At 45.1% G+C, this 19,340-nt stretch overlaps 1 protein-coding gene across 6 annotated transcripts in view; it reads right to left on the reverse strand.

Annotated features, from left to right (window-relative positions):
* The window catches only part of MMS19 (MMS19 homolog, cytosolic iron-sulfur assembly component), a 49,112-nt gene that overhangs the window by 683 nt on the left and 29,089 nt on the right, over window positions 1-19,340 (reverse strand). For 2 of the 6 annotated variants that reach the window (XM_053582864.1, XM_053582868.1), the window contains exons 4-29: window positions 17,774-17,859; window positions 17,008-17,082; window positions 16,526-16,595; window positions 15,986-16,114; window positions 15,834-15,895; window positions 11,430-11,516; window positions 10,909-10,983; window positions 10,148-10,225; window positions 9,456-9,594; window positions 9,071-9,225; window positions 8,739-8,817; window positions 8,218-8,343; window positions 7,967-8,048; window positions 7,512-7,612; window positions 7,260-7,409; window positions 5,086-5,241; window positions 4,207-4,306; window positions 3,366-3,468; window positions 3,149-3,217; window positions 2,806-2,932; window positions 1,584-1,684; window positions 1,277-1,333; window positions 983-1,169; window positions 630-712; window positions 335-499; window positions 198-257 (exon numbers count right to left, since the gene is read on the reverse strand). In XM_053582864.1, coding sequence (XP_053438839.1) covers window positions 198-257; window positions 335-499; window positions 630-712; window positions 983-1,169; window positions 1,277-1,333; window positions 1,584-1,684; window positions 2,806-2,932; window positions 3,149-3,217; window positions 3,366-3,468; window positions 4,207-4,306; window positions 5,086-5,241; window positions 7,260-7,409; window positions 7,512-7,612; window positions 7,967-8,048; window positions 8,218-8,343; window positions 8,739-8,817; window positions 9,071-9,225; window positions 9,456-9,594; window positions 10,148-10,225; window positions 10,909-10,983; window positions 11,430-11,516; window positions 15,834-15,895; window positions 15,986-16,114; window positions 16,526-16,595; window positions 17,008-17,082; window positions 17,774-17,859 — 2,702 coding nt within the window. Of the gene's footprint in view, window positions 1-197; window positions 258-334; window positions 500-629; window positions 713-982; window positions 1,170-1,276; window positions 1,334-1,583; window positions 1,685-2,805; window positions 2,933-3,148; window positions 3,218-3,365; window positions 3,469-4,206; window positions 4,307-5,085; window positions 5,242-7,259; window positions 7,410-7,511; window positions 7,613-7,966; window positions 8,049-8,217; window positions 8,344-8,738; window positions 8,818-9,070; window positions 9,226-9,455; window positions 9,595-10,147; window positions 10,226-10,908; window positions 10,984-11,290; window positions 11,350-11,429; window positions 11,517-15,833; window positions 15,896-15,985; window positions 16,115-16,525; window positions 16,596-17,007; window positions 17,083-17,773; window positions 17,860-19,340 lie in introns of those variants that run through there. The other 4 variants (XM_053582865.1, XM_053582867.1, XM_053582866.1 and 1 more) reach the window with 4 other exon arrangements.

Below are 19,340 nucleotides of genomic sequence, written 5' to 3' on the forward strand. Positions count from 1 at the left end.
GGAGATATTAAGTGGCAGATGGCCACTCTATTACAGGGTAGTCAGGAGTTACTGGATCCATTCTAGGCCTACGGAAAAAAATCCTTACCTATCTGTACCTGTAGTTCATATCTCAATCCCACAGCAGGATAGTTAACTTCCCTTGACTAAGGGAGAAAGGTACTTACCTAGCTCATCTAACAAGTTCCTAGACTTACCACAGGGGTGGGCAGGTGAGTGAGAGCATGCATACACTGCAGTGCAGCAATCCGGACAGCCTGGAACACAACCACAAGGAGGTCAGGGGAGACACGAGGACATGCTGGTGCCAAAGAGTTGCTGGGGCTCAACGTACCATGGAAGGGCTAGAGCTGAGGTTCAGAAACTTGGTGACAAGGGTGTCAACATGAAGACTCATGACTTGGGGTGCTTCCAGTAGAAGAGGCTGAAGGCAGCTCAGGGTGGACAGCTGTACCACACAGTCAGGGCAGGATAGAGCCTCCAACAGCAAGGAAAGCAGCTAAGAGGCAATGGGAGGGGGACAACCATAATATGATGATCCTGGCTTTCTTCCTCCCCTTTTTAGTCCCTCTTGGGGAAGAATAGCTCTGTCCCACAAGGGACTAAGCTATTCTGACTGCAGAACTTACCGTGGGCAGCTCTGGCAAGAGCACAGGCTTAGGCAGCCTGTTAAGTACATGAGAGAGACCCTTCAGGTAGTTTGGCTTCACATCTGTAAAACATGGAAAAGCTTAGGGGAGAAAGTAGGCTTAGACAAACAGCTTAAGAATTCAACTCCAACCTCTGATAAAGAAGTTTCCCACCTCAAGCTCAGAATAAGATTTGTCCCATCAAAGAAAAAAATAGGACAATCTTCAAGTTTAGTTTTCTAGGTAAGAGTACATTTTAGCTCTGGAAAAGCAGGTTCATCTTATTTTAGGCAATGTGGCTGAGCAAAGGAGAGGTCTATATATTTGGGGTCTTTCTTTTGGTCTCTCCTCACCTTGGGGAGCAGCATGGAAGCCCTTGACCAAAGCAGGCACGTTATCTGTGAAGAATCTTTGGCGGAACATGATCCGCACTTCAGCATGGCCAGCACGAGTCAACACATCAGTGCAGTCAGACATGAGCAGAGAGAAGCCATCAGCAGCTGCTGGGCCTAGTTCTGGATCACTCAGGAGGCCCATGAGCTGGATAAAATGAGAGCCTTTGAGGTATATTAGGGGGAGAAGCAGGATCAACAGAAAACTTTCCTATTTAACAGGTTCTAGATTCTCTCATCTCCAGAAGGACTTACCTGGGCTGTCAGGCAGGAGCTGAGAGGATGATATCTAAGCACTAAGGCCTTTGTTACCTATAATTGGAGATAGAGTGCACAAGCAGTCAGGGCACGACATGACACTCAAACCCCAGAACCCAGAGATGCAAATGCTATGGTTCAGGGTCAAATAGGGACACTCTGTTTAACCAGACATAACTCTCTAACCCAATGGTTCTCAATCTGTGGGTCGCCACTCCTTTGGACAGTATTAAAGGGTTGCGGCATTAGGAAGGTTGAGAACCACTGTTCTAACCAGAATCCATTCTGACTCCTGACTCCTTACCCAGAGAAGCAATGTGAAGGCCTGACTACGGTAAGGCCCAGAGCCCAGGCCAGCTTCCACCTTGTCCACAGCCAGCTGTAGGAATTCATCAAGCTGCTGTCCTAAAAAGGAGGAAAGAAATCCTGATACAAAGCAGATTTTTTTTTTACTATTGCTCTATTAGAAAGAATCTTTTTTTTGAGACAGAGTCTCAGAAAAAAAGAGTGCCATGGCGTCACAGCTCACAGCAACCTCAAATTCTTGGGCTTAAGCCATTCTCTTGCCTCAGCCTCCCAAGTAGCTGGGACTACAGGCACCTACCACAACGCCCGGCTATTTTTTGGTTGTAGTTGTAATGGTTGTTTGGCAGGCCCAGGCTGGATTCAAACCCACTAGGTCCGGTGTATGTGGTTGGCGCCCTAGCCATTGAGCTATAGGCGCAGGGTCAGAAAGAATCTCCTTGGGGCCACACCTACAGTGCATCTTAGAATGGGTACAGGCGAAACTTACTAAAGGCAGAATACAAATGTCTACATACAATAACTAAGAAAATGCCACGAAGGCTATGTTGAACAGTTTGATGAGAATATTTCAGATTGTATATGAAACCAGCACACTGTACCCCTTGATTCCTTGCTAATGTACACAGCTATGATTTAACAATAAAGAAAAAAAAGAAAGAATCTCTTGGTGGTTAAATTAGTCTAAGAAAATCATTAAGTAGAAATCATAACTATATTTCCATAGAAGAAAAAATCACTTTTAAGTACATTTTTTGAAATCCATACTGAATCATTATTAAGCTATTGAACATATTTTTCGTTAACAATGGAGGAGGTAAAACAATTTAAACGCAGAGCTCCCTGAGGGCTATTAGAAAGGGACGATGTCATTTTGTCCACATGAGACACCAGCAGGTGTGCCTGGTATTCTCGAAATGCAGGGTGCTGCCCTATAAAAAGAGAGGGTTGTCTGCTTCCCATGAAGAATTATTCGTATCAGCCCCATAGTAAGGACTAGGATGGTGGAACCTAGGTACAATATTCTCCTAATGCTCCGTTCTCTCCTTAGGTATAGTAATGCTTTGCCCAACTCTGGCCTAGACATGTTTCCCAGGACAATGCCTGAGCAGCTGAAGTTCTATTATGTTATTAATAAGCCCCTTTTTAAAAGAGAATGGGGACTGAGCCTGATTTCATCAGTAGTTGATCCTCAAAAGCTCTGACCCAGTCTCCCCCAGTACCTGCAGGGTGCTTGTTGAGGAGTCCTGCAAAGCACTTGGCAGCAGCGGTGGAGGAGAAGGAACAGCTATGGCAGCAGCTCAGCTCTAAAAGTTCTCGCATGAGTTGATTCAGCTGAGGGATTTCCACCTGCAGAATAAGTGGCCATGAGATGGACCCAGAGAACACTTCAACTCTAAGAGATACCTGGTACCTAGTGGCAGCAGGGACCAGGATGGATTAGAACTTCTAAGTAAAAGATCAGCTGAGCTTTGGCAAATTTCAGCCCAGAGGTCACCTGGGATCCATCCCTCTTCTGCCCCTGTCAGGGTTAAACAAGGGTACTCCTCAGATGTGCTCACTTACATTTCGAGGCAGGGAGCAGACAAAGGCCATAAGCAGTGTGACCAGCCGCCTCTGTCCCAAGGGGCCATTCTATAAAGGAAAAAGAGCGCTCTCAAGTCTGCCCTACCAGCAACAGGCTTGTCTGCCCCTCTACTCATCCATATTAGCCCTAAAAAAAAATACGCGTGAAAGACATAAGTTCCAAGATTCTCCCTTGTCTGATTCAGCAGACTGTCACCTGGAATGGCTGGAATCTGCTTGGGAAGCTGTTTTCAGGCAGAAAGGAGACGTTGCCATCCAAGAAGAGGGGCACAATGTGGGCAACACTCTGGGCAGCCAACCTGGGGGCAGAGTAATAGGTATTATCAAGGAGCTAGGTTTATAAAGCAGTCTTTCCTGCCATAGCAGTGCTTTTTCACTCTGGGGTGCACATGAGGGTCACCATGTCAATGGGATAGGCTGATTATTCATACATTTAATAAGCATTAACTGGACAGGTGCCAAGAACTATTCCCATTCCAGGCCCTGGTGGGAAAGCAGTGAACCAGACAGATTAAATCACTCTCTCGTAGGCTACAATCTAGTAAGAAAACACTGTGTGTGTGTGTGTGTGTGTGTGTGTGTGTTTTGAGACAATCTCAACTCTATTGTCCTGGCTAAAGTGCAGTCGTGTCATGATAGCTCACTGCAACTTCAAACTCCTGGGCTCAAGTGATCCTCCTGCCTCAGCCTCCTGAGTAGTTGGGACTACAGGTGCATGCCACCACACCTGGGTAATTTTCTATTTTTAGTAGAGATGGGGTCCCATGCTTGCTCAGGTTGGGTCAATGTACATTTTAAAAATGCTCCACAGGTAACTGTTACGCACATTTGTAGTTTAGAATCACTGGCCCATGGCCCACCCATCCCCACAATCCATGGTGCCAAGAATCCTTTCCTTCTGCTTTCTCAGCAAAACTTAACAATTAACTGCCTCCACATTTAAATGTGGGTAAAAGAACAGCTGACAAGGCAGCTAGCTATTGCAAGGAATCCTATCCTTTTGTCTGGGTTGAAGCCACATCAGTGGTTATACTCACTCAGGGCTTAGGTGAGTGGAGGCAGTACCAATGACGGACACCATGGCAGCCAAGACCTCATCCTCCAGCAGCACTTTCCTTAGAACCAAGGGCTCCTTCCCTGCCAAACCAAAGCAAACACACACACACACAATCACAAGGCCATGACTGTGGTTGAGCGGTCCAAATGAGTAGGTTGTGTTGTCATGATTCTGGGGCTGACTCTAGCCATACCAGCAGCAGTTTTTAATCTATCCTCTGGTAAGCTGTAGTCTTGAGAAGCAGCCAGGAACTCGAAAAAGAGGAGTCTAAGCTGGGGCCACACAGAATTCTAGCAATGCTGGTCTTTAGAAAAATTTAAAAATAACATAGATTTGTCTTCATGGGCCCTTATTATTTATAACAACTGTCACATACTGAGCACTTGCTCTGTGGCAGGCATTCCACACTTTTATTTAATTATTACCAATTACTTTGAGATGCCGATGTTACTATTTATCCCCATCTTACAAGTGAGGAAACTGAGGCTTAGAAAGGCTGAATATCCCACATATCTTCACCTAGGTTACCAAGTGGTAGAGTTGAGGATGAAACCCAACCAGGCCAGTGTTCAATTCTAACTAAACTAATTATATAGCAATCAAAGAGAAAAAAGGGGTGCGTATCTTCTTGAATGCTGTTAACACTAGTGGATTTTGGTTCCTTCTATTGGTCAGGTTGGCACTCTGCTATGAAGTGCAATCTCACCCAGAGGACTAAGGATTTAAATTAGGACTCTGATAGCATAAGCTCCATTACCACCAATACCCACAGGATGGCAGTGCTGGTCAACACTAAGGGGAGAATTCTTAGAAGCTGGGAAGGAGGAAAAGTGGAATGTTACCTGGCATGGAATGTTACCTGGCATGGAAGCCTGCACAGCCAAGGCAAGCAGACAAGGTATGGCTGTCTGGTGGAAATACCAGCAACTTTCTGGGTCCTGCTGACATTTTTCTGCCACTTGTTGGAGACTTTGACAAACAGCAATAACTTCACTGGACTGTGCAACCATATTCCCTGTTCGTGAGAAAGTATTCTCTGTAATGTTTTCATAAAGCCACTTCCAGGTTTTTTCCAATATAGCAGATGGGAAATACAATCAAAGATAAATGAATGAAAAGACTGAGAATGTCTTTATTAAAGAGCTGAATCATTTTACTCTCTTAGTGGTTTTTCATCTGTTCAGACTTCATAGTTGAGACCTGCTGTGTGCTGGGCTCAGCAACAGAAGAATTCAGATATCTCTCCTTATTTTCATAACAATCCTAGAAGTATCATTTCTCACACTTTATAGAGGACACGGAGGTACAATAAAATGCTTGTGGGTTTTGCTAGGGTCACAGTAAGTGCAAAGTCAGGAATCAAGCCCAAGTCACCCTCCCAGCCTAGTATTCTTTCTACTATGGAAGAGCTGCTGGACCAACCACTACAAACCTGGATCTACCCATGAGGGGTAGGCAGTCCTAAGTAGGGAGCAGAGGTAAGTGAGGACCTATGGTGATCATACATAGGTTCCCAGTCACAGTAGCTGCTGTCATCACTTTTACCTTAGGGCAGTGCTTCTCAAACTCAAAGGTGCCTATGCATTAACTGGGGACCCTGTTAAAATGCCAACTGTTATCACTGAGAAACTAAGATTCTCTACTTCTTTTTTTTTTTGAGAGTTTCATCATGTCGCCCTTGATAGAGTGCCGTGGCATCAAGCAGCTAAGGCACCAGCCACATACACCTGAGCTGGTGGGTTTGAATCCAGCCTGGCCCCACCAAACAACAATGATGACTGCAACCAAAAAATAGTTGAGCGTTGTGGCAGGCGCCTATAGTCCCACCTACTTGGGAGGCAGAGGCAGGAGAATCCCTTGAGCCCAGGAAGTGGATGTTGCTGTAAGCTGTGATGCCACAGCACTCTACCCAGGGTGACAGCTTGAGGCTCTGCCTCAAAAAAAAAAAAAAAAAAAAACTCTTGGGCTTAAGCAATTCTCTTGCCTTAGCCTCCCAAGTACCTGGGACTTAGAGGCGCCTGCCACAACACCCGGCTATTTTTTAATTTTATTTATCTATTTTTATAGAGACAGAGTCTCACTTTGTCACCCTTGGTATAGTGCTGGTGTCACAGCTCACAACAACCTGCAGCTCTTGCCTCAGCCTCCCGAGTAGCTGTGACCACAGGTGCCTGCCACAACGCTCGGCTATTTTTTGTTGCAGTTTAGCCAGGGCTGGGTTTGAACCCACCACCCTTGGTATATGGGCCGGCGCCCTACTCACTGAGCCACAGGTGCCGCCCAACACCTGGCTATTGTTTTTTTGTTGTTGTAGTTGTCATTGTTGTTTGGCAGGCCTGGGTCGCGTTCAAGCCCACCAGTCCTAATGTATGTAGCTTGTGCCCTACCCGCTGAGCTCCAGACACTGAGCCTGAGACTCTGTACTTTTAACAAGCTCCAAGATGGTGCAGCTTGACTGACAGATCACATTTTGAGCACCATGGCCTTAGTGTGGTGTTCCTCAATTCTTATCTCATGTGAAAACCACCTAAGCACTCTAATAATTACTGTTGCTGGGCGGCGCCTGTGGCTCAGTCGGTAAGGCGCCGGCCCCATATACCGAGGGTGGCGGGTTCAGACCCAGCCCCAGCCAAACTGCAACCAAAAAATAGCCGGGCATTGTGACAGGTGCCTGTAGTCCCAGCTACTCGGGAGGCTGAGGCAAGAGAATCGCTTAAGCCCAGGAGTTGGAGGTTGCTGTGAGCTGTGTGAGGCCACGGCACTCTACCGAGGGCCATAAAGTGAGACTCTGTCTCTACAAAATAATAATAATAATAATAATAATAATTACTGTTGCTTAAGTCTTGTCCCTCCTCAGAGCCTGATTCAGCTGGACCCAGGTATCAGTACTTTTTTGAAAAGTTTGCTACGTCATTCTTAATCTATTCTAACTGTATAGCTACAGTTAAACCATTGCCATAGAAGAGTCAACTCCATACTTGACTCCAGGTCCCCATTCAGCCAGGCTCCATGGATATTATTCCTGGTAGTTACCTTTGTTCACCTGCCAGAGATGCTGCAGCAGCAGAGGCAGTGTCTCCTTAACAATGCTGGGATGTGTTGATACAGCTGACAAGGCTTGCATACAGTGCAGATGCCGGGAGCATTTGGTGGGCCCATCTTCTCTAGTCAAATCTGATTCCTCTGAAAGCAACCCAAGAGACAAGGTTTCACTGTGATGGCAAGCACAAGGGCTCCAATGCCTTGCTGGGAGTGGGTAGACCACACAAGATTAAAGACACATACCTATGCGTAGCTCCTCAGCAAGCTTGGGTACTAGGTGGCTGCTAAAGGCCACAGGGTAGAGAGTGGCCAAGGCTCCTGCTGCTTCCAGTGCTGCCATCCTGCTGGGGGCACACAGCAGACGTGTTTTGGCTGAGCCTTAGCTCACCACTCTCCTGCCTAGGCCTGACATTAGGTAGATTCTGGAGTACAGGCTCCCGAGGCCTCCTTGCTAAAAGAGCAGTACTCAAGTATCTACACCACTGAGTTGTACAGGGCTTCTGAAATCCCTCTGCCCCCCACAAAAGAGGCCATCTCACATCTCTCCACCTGGTTAACAGCCAGAGCCTAACACACAGCCACCTCCCTAAGTGGAGTCAATGGTCCGAAGCATAGAGCCCTGGTCCTTACTTGATCTGTTGCTACCAATACAGAGGCAGGGAACAGCTTGCCCTCTGTCTCACTGCTTTGATTCTCACCAACTCTGGGAATCCTCCTCCACGAAGCTCAATCTGTATAGGTGACCCACAGCCAGTTCCAAGTCGCCAGAAGATAGGAGATCTGTAGTTAGAAGGGAATATGAACCTCATCTTTCTTCCCCTGCAACTACCCTTCCCAAAAGCCCGTTAGAAACCCTAAACATCAGAGTTGCAATAGGACTGCTCTTAAGATAGAAAATTGCAAGGAAAGAATCAATACTCTTATGTTCTCTCTTTCCCTTAAGATGTACCTGGTTGTGCACCCAAAACTGTGAGCGTACGGATGCCAACAAGCTGAAGTTGGGTGCTGGGGTCTATTAGGGCCATGAATACTAGTGAGCACAGCTGGTCCTTGAAGCCACTCAGAGGCCTTTGATCTAGGGAGAGAGGGGCCAAGTTAGAAGGAAGCCCTTACATTAAAAAACCCTGATTCATGGGCAGTGCCTGTGGCTCAAAGGGGTAGGTCACTGGTCCCATATGCCAGAGGTGGCGGGTTCAAACCCAGCCCTGGCCAAAAACCACAAAAAAAAAAAAAAACCTGACTCGTTTATGATACAAGAACAATGTGGGGAAGATTTAAAGAGCTTAATCCATGGGTGTCCAAGGAAGCACGTTGGGAAAAAAAAATCTCATCCATTAAGTGGTCTCTTCTGCTACAACCTCAGAATAGCAGGACCACTAACCTAGACTACCACATAGCACTCTGCCCTGCCATCCTGTGGAGGGTACAGTGTTCCAGGTCCTAGGATACAAATGGAAAAAGTAATCTTACCTTTGTCTTCATAGCTCCATTTCTGCTGCAGCTTTAAGAAACCTAGGATCATTTCAAGGATTGTCCGCCGCTGGTTGCTCTGTAATGTTTTAAGGGATACTGGGGTCAAAGAATATTTTGGAAGATTTCAATCTGCTATTCTGGTAGTAGAGAGAATTATTCTTTTATGTAAGAGTCAGGAAAAGAGTGAACAAGAGAACCGGCAGCATCTCATGGAAGCAATAACCACGATCTTCTATCTGGGCCCAAGTTAAAGCTCTGTTTGCTCTGTCTGAGAAAGGGATCCTGGCACACAGGTCCCATCATTTCTCCCAAAGACTCTGCTCCCTTACCTGACTGTGCTTGTGGAACTGTTCCAGCAGTAAAGGCAATATGTTGCTAGTGATGTGGTCAAAGGCCCGGGCAGATGCACCTGCAGCTGCTTGCAACAGTTTGGCACTAGGCCACACGAGTTTCATGTCTGGTTCACACACATGGTGCCTGCAGTCTAGAAAGGCAGCACATCACAGACCTGAGAAGCAGGCCCAAAGTGGCCCAATTCCCCTAGAGTCCACGAAGGCTGGAGACCGAGACTTGGGACAATCTGTTAGCAGTTGCTATTCAAATTGTCTTCAATTCAATGGAGGGCTGTAGCCCCAAAATCACTGTGAGGGCTACATATGAAAGATTAGTGGCCCTTAAGGAATGCCATCTCTATCGTGCTCACTTCCCCATTACCCTGTAGGATGCTGCTAAGGAAGGAGTCAAGGAGGTCCTCAGCATCAGCTCTCAGCACAGAGCGAGACAAACACGCAGTCAGGGAGTGGAGGGCTGCCAGGCCCTCTGTCTCCACCCGCTCACTTGCCGTCTGGAACACCTGTTGGGGAGGGATCCCATGGCTACTGAGATGAGCCTGCACCAGATGAGACCCCACTCAGCCACTGCCTATTTCTTTGATGGGGAGGGAGGAGTGAGAACGCTAAGGTGCAGCAATAGAAATTAACATCTTGTTAACTGATGTATTCTCACCAAGTCCTTAATCTCACTCAGGATTGAGATACACCCTTTTTGAGAAACAGAATGCCAACTCTGAGCAGTGGCTGTTAGGATCCTCTATCCTGTCTTTCTTGCCCTCTCATCAGCATTGGTGCCAGAGGAACCATGACCTATACTCCTTGCCATGGAAGGACAGGAAGTGGGCAATGTGCAAAGATGATCAAGTGCTCTCACCGAGCAGCTGACCCTCACGTAGGAGCTCATTCTCTTGTTATTTAACTAGAATTATGTCCTCTTTTTTGCTATTGAATAAACAGGCATAGTAGTACCTTTGGTACTGGGGACAACAGAGGGTAAAGGACAGGGCATATTATTTCTTCTCATGCCTGACAACTAGGAGTTAACAGTAGTGAATTTATCTAAGTAACACTCACCTCTCTGCGAATAGAAGACCAAAGACTGGGGAGGAAGTCCTTCAGTTCCTTCTGGCCATACCCAGAACAGCAAGCATTCTGCCAAGGAAAACATCGGGCATCGGCTACCTACACACTCAGACATCATAGGCTATGCAGGCACCTCAGCATTATGGCACCTGAAGGAGCCTAACTCTCAGCAGAAAACCCAACAGTCCTACCTATAGCACAGAGACATAGCAGTTTTACCCTAACTGATAAAAATAAAGCATCATCAAGAGGGAGCCCTGGTCAGCCTTTCCTCGGTTACTGCTCAGTTACTACAAGACAAGGTATTACGCAGCTGGAAGCTTGAGGTCAACACATGGGCCCAAATTGTGGGTATCCCTATTCTTTGTTGTTGAGACAGTCTCACTATGTTGCCCTCAGTAGAGTGCCATGGTATCACAGTTCCCAGCAACCTCAAACTCTTGAGCTTAAGTGATTCTCTTGCCTCAGCTCCCTGAGTAGCTGGGACTATAGGCGCCCACCACAAGGTCCGTATATATTTTTTTGTTTTTTTTAATTGTAGTTGTTATTGTTTAGCAGACCCGGGCCAGGCTCCAATACGCCAGCTCCGGTGTATGTGGCTGGGGGGGCTACCACTGAGCTACAGGTGCTAAGCCATGGGTATCCCTAGTCTAAGGCCCATGGCTATCCAATAATCTATATTCTTTAGTATCCCTAACTTGTCTAAAGGTTGTTGGATCCTGCAAGGAGGACAAAAAAAATCACTCACTCACCAGAGTCTGCAGAGAATCCAACTTGGCACTCAGAATCTCAGAATCCACCTTTTCAATCAACAGGGGCAGCAAGAACTGTGGGAGACAGGGATGATCTCATGCCTGGGATAGGTAATGTCTCTGCCACATCTAGGCCAACCATGTCCTTACTGCCACCAGTCTTCAGGGGCAGGTGCTACATCAAGGAGTCATATTCAAATCAAGAGTTGTGATTGTTAGCTAACCTTTTTGCCAAGCTGTGGCCAGAGCCCCAGTTATATGAAAAATAAGCAAATTGGCAAAGTTATAGGATCTAAAAAGACAATAACGTGTAGGTATTAGATTACTCTTTTAAAGGAAGAGATGGTAAAGTTTTCTCCATAAAAGGTCTGAAGATACTTGCCACACAAGATACTTGCAGGGTGTATATGTAATATCTTGAAATGCACACTGGATCTCTCGTTTTTCCTATTCTTCTACTGTTCTTTCTTCAGAGCATTCTATAGGCAGAGGTTGTACACCTTGACTTTGGCTAGACCCACCTCTGCAAATCGTGGTGTAGAAGCCAGCACAGCTCGAAGACTTAGAATGAGATCTTCTCTTTGGATACCATGGGGATCATTAGGTGGCTGGAAAAGGAAAAAGGGCTATGGGTTTGCAAAGCTCTCCAAACCACCCTTGAACACAGTCTTGGAAGTGGCAATCATGCAGAATAGGGTAATAACTAATAGTTTTTAATGTTCAAAAAAAAAAAAAAATCAAAAGAACATCTTGTGAGACGTAAAAATTATATGAAATCCAAATTCAATGTTCATAAAAATTTTTATTAGGATATAGGCACTGTGTCTATGGTTGTTTTTACGCTGCAATAGCAGAGCTGGAAGTTGCATCAGAGACTACATGACCCACAAAGCCTAAAATAGGTTCTGTCTAGCCCTTTATAGGAAAAATTTGCCAACCCCTTCTATAAAGTGAGCACATAGGCATATTAAAAGTTAAAGGAATCAAAACTTACACTCAAGAGATCCACTATGATGGCACATAGGCAAAAGTGATTTGTAAGACAATAAAGAATACTTCTTTTTTTTTTTTTGTAGAGACAGAGTCTCACTTTATGGCCCTCGGTAGAGTGCCGTGGCCTCACACAGCTCACAGCAACCTCCAACTCCTGGGCTTAAGTGATTCTCTTGCCTCAGCCTCCCGAGTAGCTGGGACTACAGGCACCCACCACAACACCCGGCTATTTTTTGGTTGCAGTTTGGCAGGGGCCGGGTTTGAACTCGCCACCCTCGGTATATGGGGCCGGCGCCTTACCGACTGAGCCACAGGTGCTGTCCGACAACAAAGAATACTTCTAATGCAAATAGTTACATTAGCACCATGTATCAGTTTTCTCTCATTTTATTTATTTATTTTCCCCTGAAACAGAGTTTCACTATGTTGCCCTCGGTAGAGTGCCATGGTGTCACAGCTCACAACAAACCTCAAACTCTCGGGCTTAAGCAATTCTCTTGCCTCAGCCTCCCAAGTCGCTGGGACTATAGGCAGTTGCCACAACACCCAGCTATTTTTTTGTTGTAATTGTCATTGCTGTTTGGCAGGCCTAGGCTGGGTTCAAACCTACCAGGTCCAGTGTATGTGGCTAGCGCCCTAGCCACTGAGCTATAGGTGCCAAGCCTCTCTCTCTCTCTCTCTCTCTTTTTTTTTTTTCAGACAGAGTCTCACCCTATCACCCCAGCTAGAGTACCACGGCCTTAGCTTAGCTCACGGCAACCTGAAACTCCTAAGTTCAAACAAGCGTCCTGCCTCAGCCTCCAGAGTAGGCACATGCCACCATGCCCGGCTAGTTTTTCTGTTTTTTGGTTTTTTGGTTTTTTGAGACAGAGTCTCACTATGTCTCTCTGGGTTGAATGCTGTGGTGTCACAGCTCACAGCAACCTCAAACTCTTGGGCTTAAGGGATTCTCTTGCCTCAGCCTCCTGAGTAGCCGGAGTCACCTACCACAACACCCGGCTATTTTTTGGTTGCAGTTGTCATTCTTGTCCAGCCGGCCCAGGCCAGGCTTGAACCCACCAGCCTCAGCGTATGGGGCTAGCGCCCTACTCACTGAGCTACGGGCACTGAGCCCTAGTTTTTCTATTTTTAGTAGAGATAAGGTCTTGCTTTTGCTCAGGATGATCTCCAACTCCTGAGCTCAAGGGATCCTATCTTGGCCTCCCAGAGTGCTAGGATGATAGGCATGAGCCACCAGGTCTAGCCGTATATCTGTTTCAATTACTATCTTAACAAGAATTTTTTGCTTCTGATAGACCATAGCACAGAACAACACATAAAAATCTGCTTAAGAAGCCCAGGCGCAGTGGCTCATGCCTGTAATCCTAGCCCTCTGGGAGGCCTGGGCGGGTAGATTGCCTGAGCTCAGGAGTTCGAGATCAGCCTGAGCCAGAGCAAGACCCTGTCTCTAAAAATAGCTTGGCATTGAGGCAGATACCTGTAGTCCCAGTTACTTGAGAGGCTGAAGCAAGAGAATCACTTGAGCCCAAGAGTTTGAGATTACTGTGGGCTGTGATGCCACAGCACTCTACCCAGGGTGACAAAGTGAGACTCTGTCTCAAAAAAAAAAAGAAAAAAAAATGCGTAAGAGAAACTCTACTAATATTATCTGTAAGTTTGTTTTGCCTAGACTGTCTCTGGGGAAGTATACAAACAGCTGGGAATACTGATTCTAAAGGGAAAATGGACAGTGACAATAGAGGGATATGAAAATAGGCTTATTTCTCTATGCTTTAAGATGTTGAACCATGCTCACTATATTACCTTTCAAGAAAATGGGTGAAATATCTTCCTCTCCCTCAAATTACAGATGCATATATTCTTTGACCTAGTAATTCCACTTTTAGGCATTCTATTATATTCATACATATGTAAGGTGCAGTACTGCTTGTAACAACAAAAGATTAGCAACAACTTTTAATCCTATAGAAGACTATTGAAGTTAAAAGGTATTCTGGGCAAAGGAATATTATGCAGCTATAAAGAATGAAAAAACAAGGTGGCGCCTGTGGCTCAACGGAGTAGGGTGCCAGCCCCATATGCCGGAGGTGGCAGGTTCAAACCCAGCCCTGGCCAAAAAAAAAAAAAAAGAATGAAAAAACAAGTTTATATACCGATATGGAACTCTAACACCATAAAGTGAAAAAGCAGAGTATAGGAAAATATGTGTGTATGATTCTTTTTTTGTGGGGAGCACTTGCTTATACATGGATGAAAAAGCTCTGTAAGGATACAAATATAACAGATAAACTTGGTTGACTATGGAGAAAGAAAGGTAGTAAGGAGATTTTCCACCCTTTTGGACTCTGAATCATGTGAATGTATTATCTTTTCAAAAATGAAATAAACGTTCAGCGCCTGTAGCACAGTGGTTATGGCACCAGCCACATACACCGAGGCTGGTGGGTTCAAACCCAGCTCGGGCCAGCTAAACAACAAAAACAACTGCAACAAAAAATAGCCAGGCATTGTGGCAGGTGCGTGTAGTCCCAGCTACTTGGGAGGCTGAGGCAAGAGAACCGCTTAAGCCCAAGAGTTTGAGGTTGCTATGAGCTGTGATGCCACAGCACTCTACTCATGGCGACATAGTAAGACTCTGTTTCAAAAAAAAAAACAAAAAACAAAAATGAAATAAAATACAAAACAAAATAGAAACAGAAGAACATGGTAGCCAAACCAGGATCTTTTTTTTTTTTTTTTAGACAGAGTCTCACTATGTTGCCCATAATAGAGTGCTACAGCATCACAGCTCACAGCAACCTCAAACTCTTGGGCTTAAGTGATTCTCTCACCTCAGCCTCCCAAGTAGCTGGGACTACAGGCACCTGCCACAACACCTAGCTATTTTTTGGTTGTAGTTGTTATTGCTGTTTGATGGGTGTAGGCTGGATTCGAACCTGCCAGCTCTGGTGTATGTGGCTGGTGCCCTAGCCACTGAGCACAGGTGCCGAGCCCCAGACCAGGATTTTTAAGCTCTCAGAGCCGTAAGTTCTTTTGAGTTGGAAATAGGTATACTGATTACCAAAGAAATGAAAAGCCTCATTTCAGGAGAGAGGTGTTCCTATACAACATGTCAACTGAAATAATCTGGTAAGAAATTCCCTACAGCAAAGATGGCTGTGTCACTTTAACGGCAGTGAGAGTTAATACTCAAATGTTTGGCATTCTGAAATAGAAGTGCTTTTATTTTTTCCAAACCACTAATGCTTGTAGTATACATACCCACACACACCCACGAGGTGATCAGACCCTGGTTATTTGGAAGGAGAAGGGAACTCAAATACAGAGTGGGAGGAAGGCTCATGAGGGTTAAAGCAAACACCTTCTGTACATAGTGTGCTCAACTGTGCCTTCTTTATTTAGTCACTTTGTTTCTATTGCCTGAGATGCCCTCTCTAACTCCAGAATCATGTCATATCCTTTGCATCCCTCACAAACCAACTGAAATTCTATCTTATCTGTGAAGGCAGTTCCTGCCTACTCTAGCTCACACTGAACTCTGTCTTCTTTGCACAACTATAGCACCACTCACTTTGGTACCTAATCTCATACTGTTATGTTAATGTTTCAACCTTCAAGGGCAGGGACAATGTTTTACAATCAGTCCCTCAGCACTAAGTATGCTGTTAAGGAGCTAAGGAGCCCCCCAAATACCTGCTGATTCGAATCCTTTCTCTAATGTCAAAGGCTTCTCCACTTCCCAGTTTACTAAAATGTAAATTCATGAGGGCAGGGACTATCTGTTTTGTTGATCTGTACCCTCAGTACCTATAATGGGGACTGGCTCACAGCAGATACTCTGCAAATATTTGAATAAATGACACTCAGCTTGGTAAAAAAGAAATTAAAAAATAAATAAAAAACTTGAATGGATGAATAAAGGTGCTACTTACGGGAGTAAAATCAATAGGGAAATAACAGGATGTCACTTCAAATAACTCTTCCACAAAGGGTCCTATGGCAACATAGAAAGAATGAGGTTGACTTATCAGTTTCATTCACTTGACAAGACCCGACCAGGAAATTCACAGCTACAAAGACATACCCAGGCTATAGTCCCTAGAAATGAGGTCATGGACGATCTGGAAGGCCACCAGAAGATTACGGGGATCCTTTTCCCCATCCATCACCTGGATGAAGCCAAAGGTGAAGTCAGCTCCTAGGCCCTTCAGCTCTGGGAAGGAGAGAATAAGGTCACTACTGTCCTACAGGAATAACAGCTTGGGCTTTCTCCTGGCCTGTGTTCTCCTTCTACTGTCACTGCCTCTCCTTTCCTCTCAAGTAGACCCTTTCGTTTTCCTATTCCAAGAGAATTACTAAGTGAAGAGATGTGCAAATATATATATATATATACATTTTTTTTTTTTTTTTATTGTGGAGGTAAGAATTTAAAACACTGGCTCAAACTCCATCCTTCCTTTACTTCACTGGGGTGAGAGTGAACCCCTAGATCAACTTTTATTATTCCTTTTACAGGGTACTGGCTATTCTATATAGACCCCAGCTAAAATGAGTCCTGCTAATGGGAGGAAAAAAAGTAGGATGTGCTCAATTTTCAGACTTCCCAAGGAGCCCTGCCTCTTACCTTCTTCCCGGGTTCGCATGAAATTGGTGATGATACTGTAGACTGTGTGTCGGTCCACCTGTGGCAGGGACTTGGGGGCAGGGAACAAAGGAAGTAAGTAAAGAAAGTACTCAAAAGAATACCTCAGCTGACATTACTTCTTGCTTTGCGATCTCTAAGTAGAAAGTGCTCTTTATATCAGCATAAGATCAACCTAAGAATCATAGAGAAATAAGAATGTTGACCAAGTTTTACAGTAGTAGTGCCAGTGACCCAAACCTGCCAGATGGATGCTTTACTTTCTGTAGATATAAGAGGACACAGGTCAGATATAATGGCATGCATGCCTCTCTTCATACAGTAGCAAGGAATAACATACATGTATAAGCATGGTCCCATACTAAAAATAGCTGACACATACTAGGTAATTTATGTTGTCTAATTCTAGTCATCTCAAGGGCTGGGAGACAGAGGAGAATACTAGCATGACTGTTATCACTCACCTGTACGTGTACCTCCTGGAAGACGGCTTTAAGCACAGAAACAGCCAGCCCTGGGGGCAGGGCCACACACAGGCTCTGGGTGTAGGGACAGAAAGTATGTGAGCACTGAGGGAATTGTAACACGGCCTCCAAGAAACAACCCTACAATAGACTTAATTAGCTACAGTGGAAATCACGACATCCTAGTACAGAAAAAAGCACTAATAGTGAGAAACTTTCTCAAGCTAAGGAGTTGTCTGCAGCTCCTTCCAGTTTGGCTATAAATTCCAGTCTCCAAAAGGATACTTTTACTCTTCTAAATAAAAACCGAAGTAGAGCTGACTGATACGAATTTATTAAAAGTACCACATTTGGGGCTTGGTGCCCGTAGCTCAGTGAGTAGGGCACCGGCCACATATACTGAGGCTGGCAGGTTCAAGCCGGACCCAGGCCTGCTAAACACTGACAACTACAATCAAAAAAAAAAAAAAAAAAAAAAAAAAAAATAGCTGGGCGTTGTGGTGGGCACCTGTAGTCCCAGCTACTCAGGAGGCTGAGGTAAGAGAATCACTTAAGCGCAAAGGTTGAGGTTGCTATGAGCTGTGACACCATGGCCCTCTACTGAGGGCGACATAATGAGTCTCTGTCTCAAAAAAGAAAAAAAAAAAAGTACCACATTTGGGCTTCTGCTTCTCAGCACCAGAAGCCTTTTCCTTAAAGGGCATGGAGGCAACTAGACAAGGGCTCCCATAAGCACAGTTATGTAAGAAAATGAAGGAAGACTCACAAGGGCCCTCAAACCCTGCAGAACAGATGGGATCACAAGATGATGGTCCTTCAGCCGGTTCTCATAGAACAGGATCAGGTGTATCACTGCACAAACCAGATTCAGCCATTAGTTCACACAGATGCAAGGAGGGCCCACCAACTTTGTTTCCTTCCCTAAGTCTATAAGGGCTGTTCCTGTTTGGGGTCTACTACGAATTTTCTCCTTCACTAAGAGATATGTCCCATGTCCTCCCATTTCAAGAGGCCTTGACTTGATCAGTCAAGAAAATAGGGGAGCGTATTTTATCCATTCCTATGTAAGTCTACAGTGAAACCCATTCTTAGCACAGAAATCCCTTTCTATAGAACTGGAGTCTGCAAACTGGTTTTTCATTTTATTTTATTTTGAGACAGGGTCTGTTGCCCAGGCTAGATGCAGTGACAACATTATAGCTCACTGCAACCTCTAAATCCTGAGCTCAAGTGATCCTCCTGCCTCAGCTTCCCAAGCAGCTAGGACTATAGGTATGTACTACCATGCTTGGTTAATTTGGATCTTGTTATGTTGCTCAGGCTATTTTCTAACTCTTAGCTTTGTTCAAGGGATCCTCTTGCCTTGGCCTCCCAAAGTGCTGGGTTACAGGCATGAACCACTATGCCCAGCCCACAGACTCTTTTTTTTTTTTTTTCCACATACTCTTTTTTAAAGGGTCGGATAGTAATGCAATAGATAAATAAATGGGTATGGCTGTGTTCCAAGAAAACTTTTTAATTTATAAAAGTACGAGGTAAGCCAGGCATCTAGCTTTAAGCATAGAAACAGGGCCACACAGTCTCTGGATATGGGGAGAGAGCTGGCTGTAGTCCTAGCTACTTGGGAGGTTGAGGTAGGGAGGATTGCTTGGAGCCTAGGGGTTCACAGCCAGGGTCTCACACTAGTGAGACCTTGTCTCCCTAAAAAATAAAAAACAGACAAGGAACAGTAGCTAACACCTGTAATCCTAGCACTCTAGGAGCCCAAGGTGGGAGGATCACTTGAGCTCAGGTGTTCAAGACCAGCCTGACCAAGAGCAAGATCGTGTCTTTACTAAAAATAGAAAAAATTAGCCAGGCATTGTGGCAGGTGTCTACCGTCCTAGCAACTCGGGAGTCTAAAATGGGAGGATTGCTTGAGCCCAAGAGTTTGAGGTTGCTGTGACCTAGGCCAACACCATGTTACTCTCACCCAGGGCAAGAGAGTGAGACTGTGTCTCAAAATAAATGAATAAACAAACAAATAAAAAACAGGCTATAGTTTGTCTACTCCTGCTACAGAAGATAAATAAATTGTTGGCTTTTTTCCTCAGGACTTCAAAGTACTTTGATATTTTGTCATTTTTCCTCTCCCATCTATGCAATACTACTCTGTCCATTTTACAAAGTGGGAAAGATACACTGAAAAAACTGTCTAAAGCTACATATGAAATCTATGTGTCTTGAAATCCAGGTATACCCCTGAAATTCTAATCATCTTTGTCACATATACCAGTGAGGAATGAAGACCCTAAAATAGCAATTCATAAACAGCTTATGCCCCGTTTCCCTGC

Source organism: Nycticebus coucang, chromosome 3 (assembly GCF_027406575.1).
Source record: "Nycticebus coucang isolate mNycCou1 chromosome 3, mNycCou1.pri, whole genome shotgun sequence".
Lineage (NCBI taxonomy): Eukaryota > Metazoa > Chordata > Mammalia > Primates > Lorisidae > Nycticebus > Nycticebus coucang.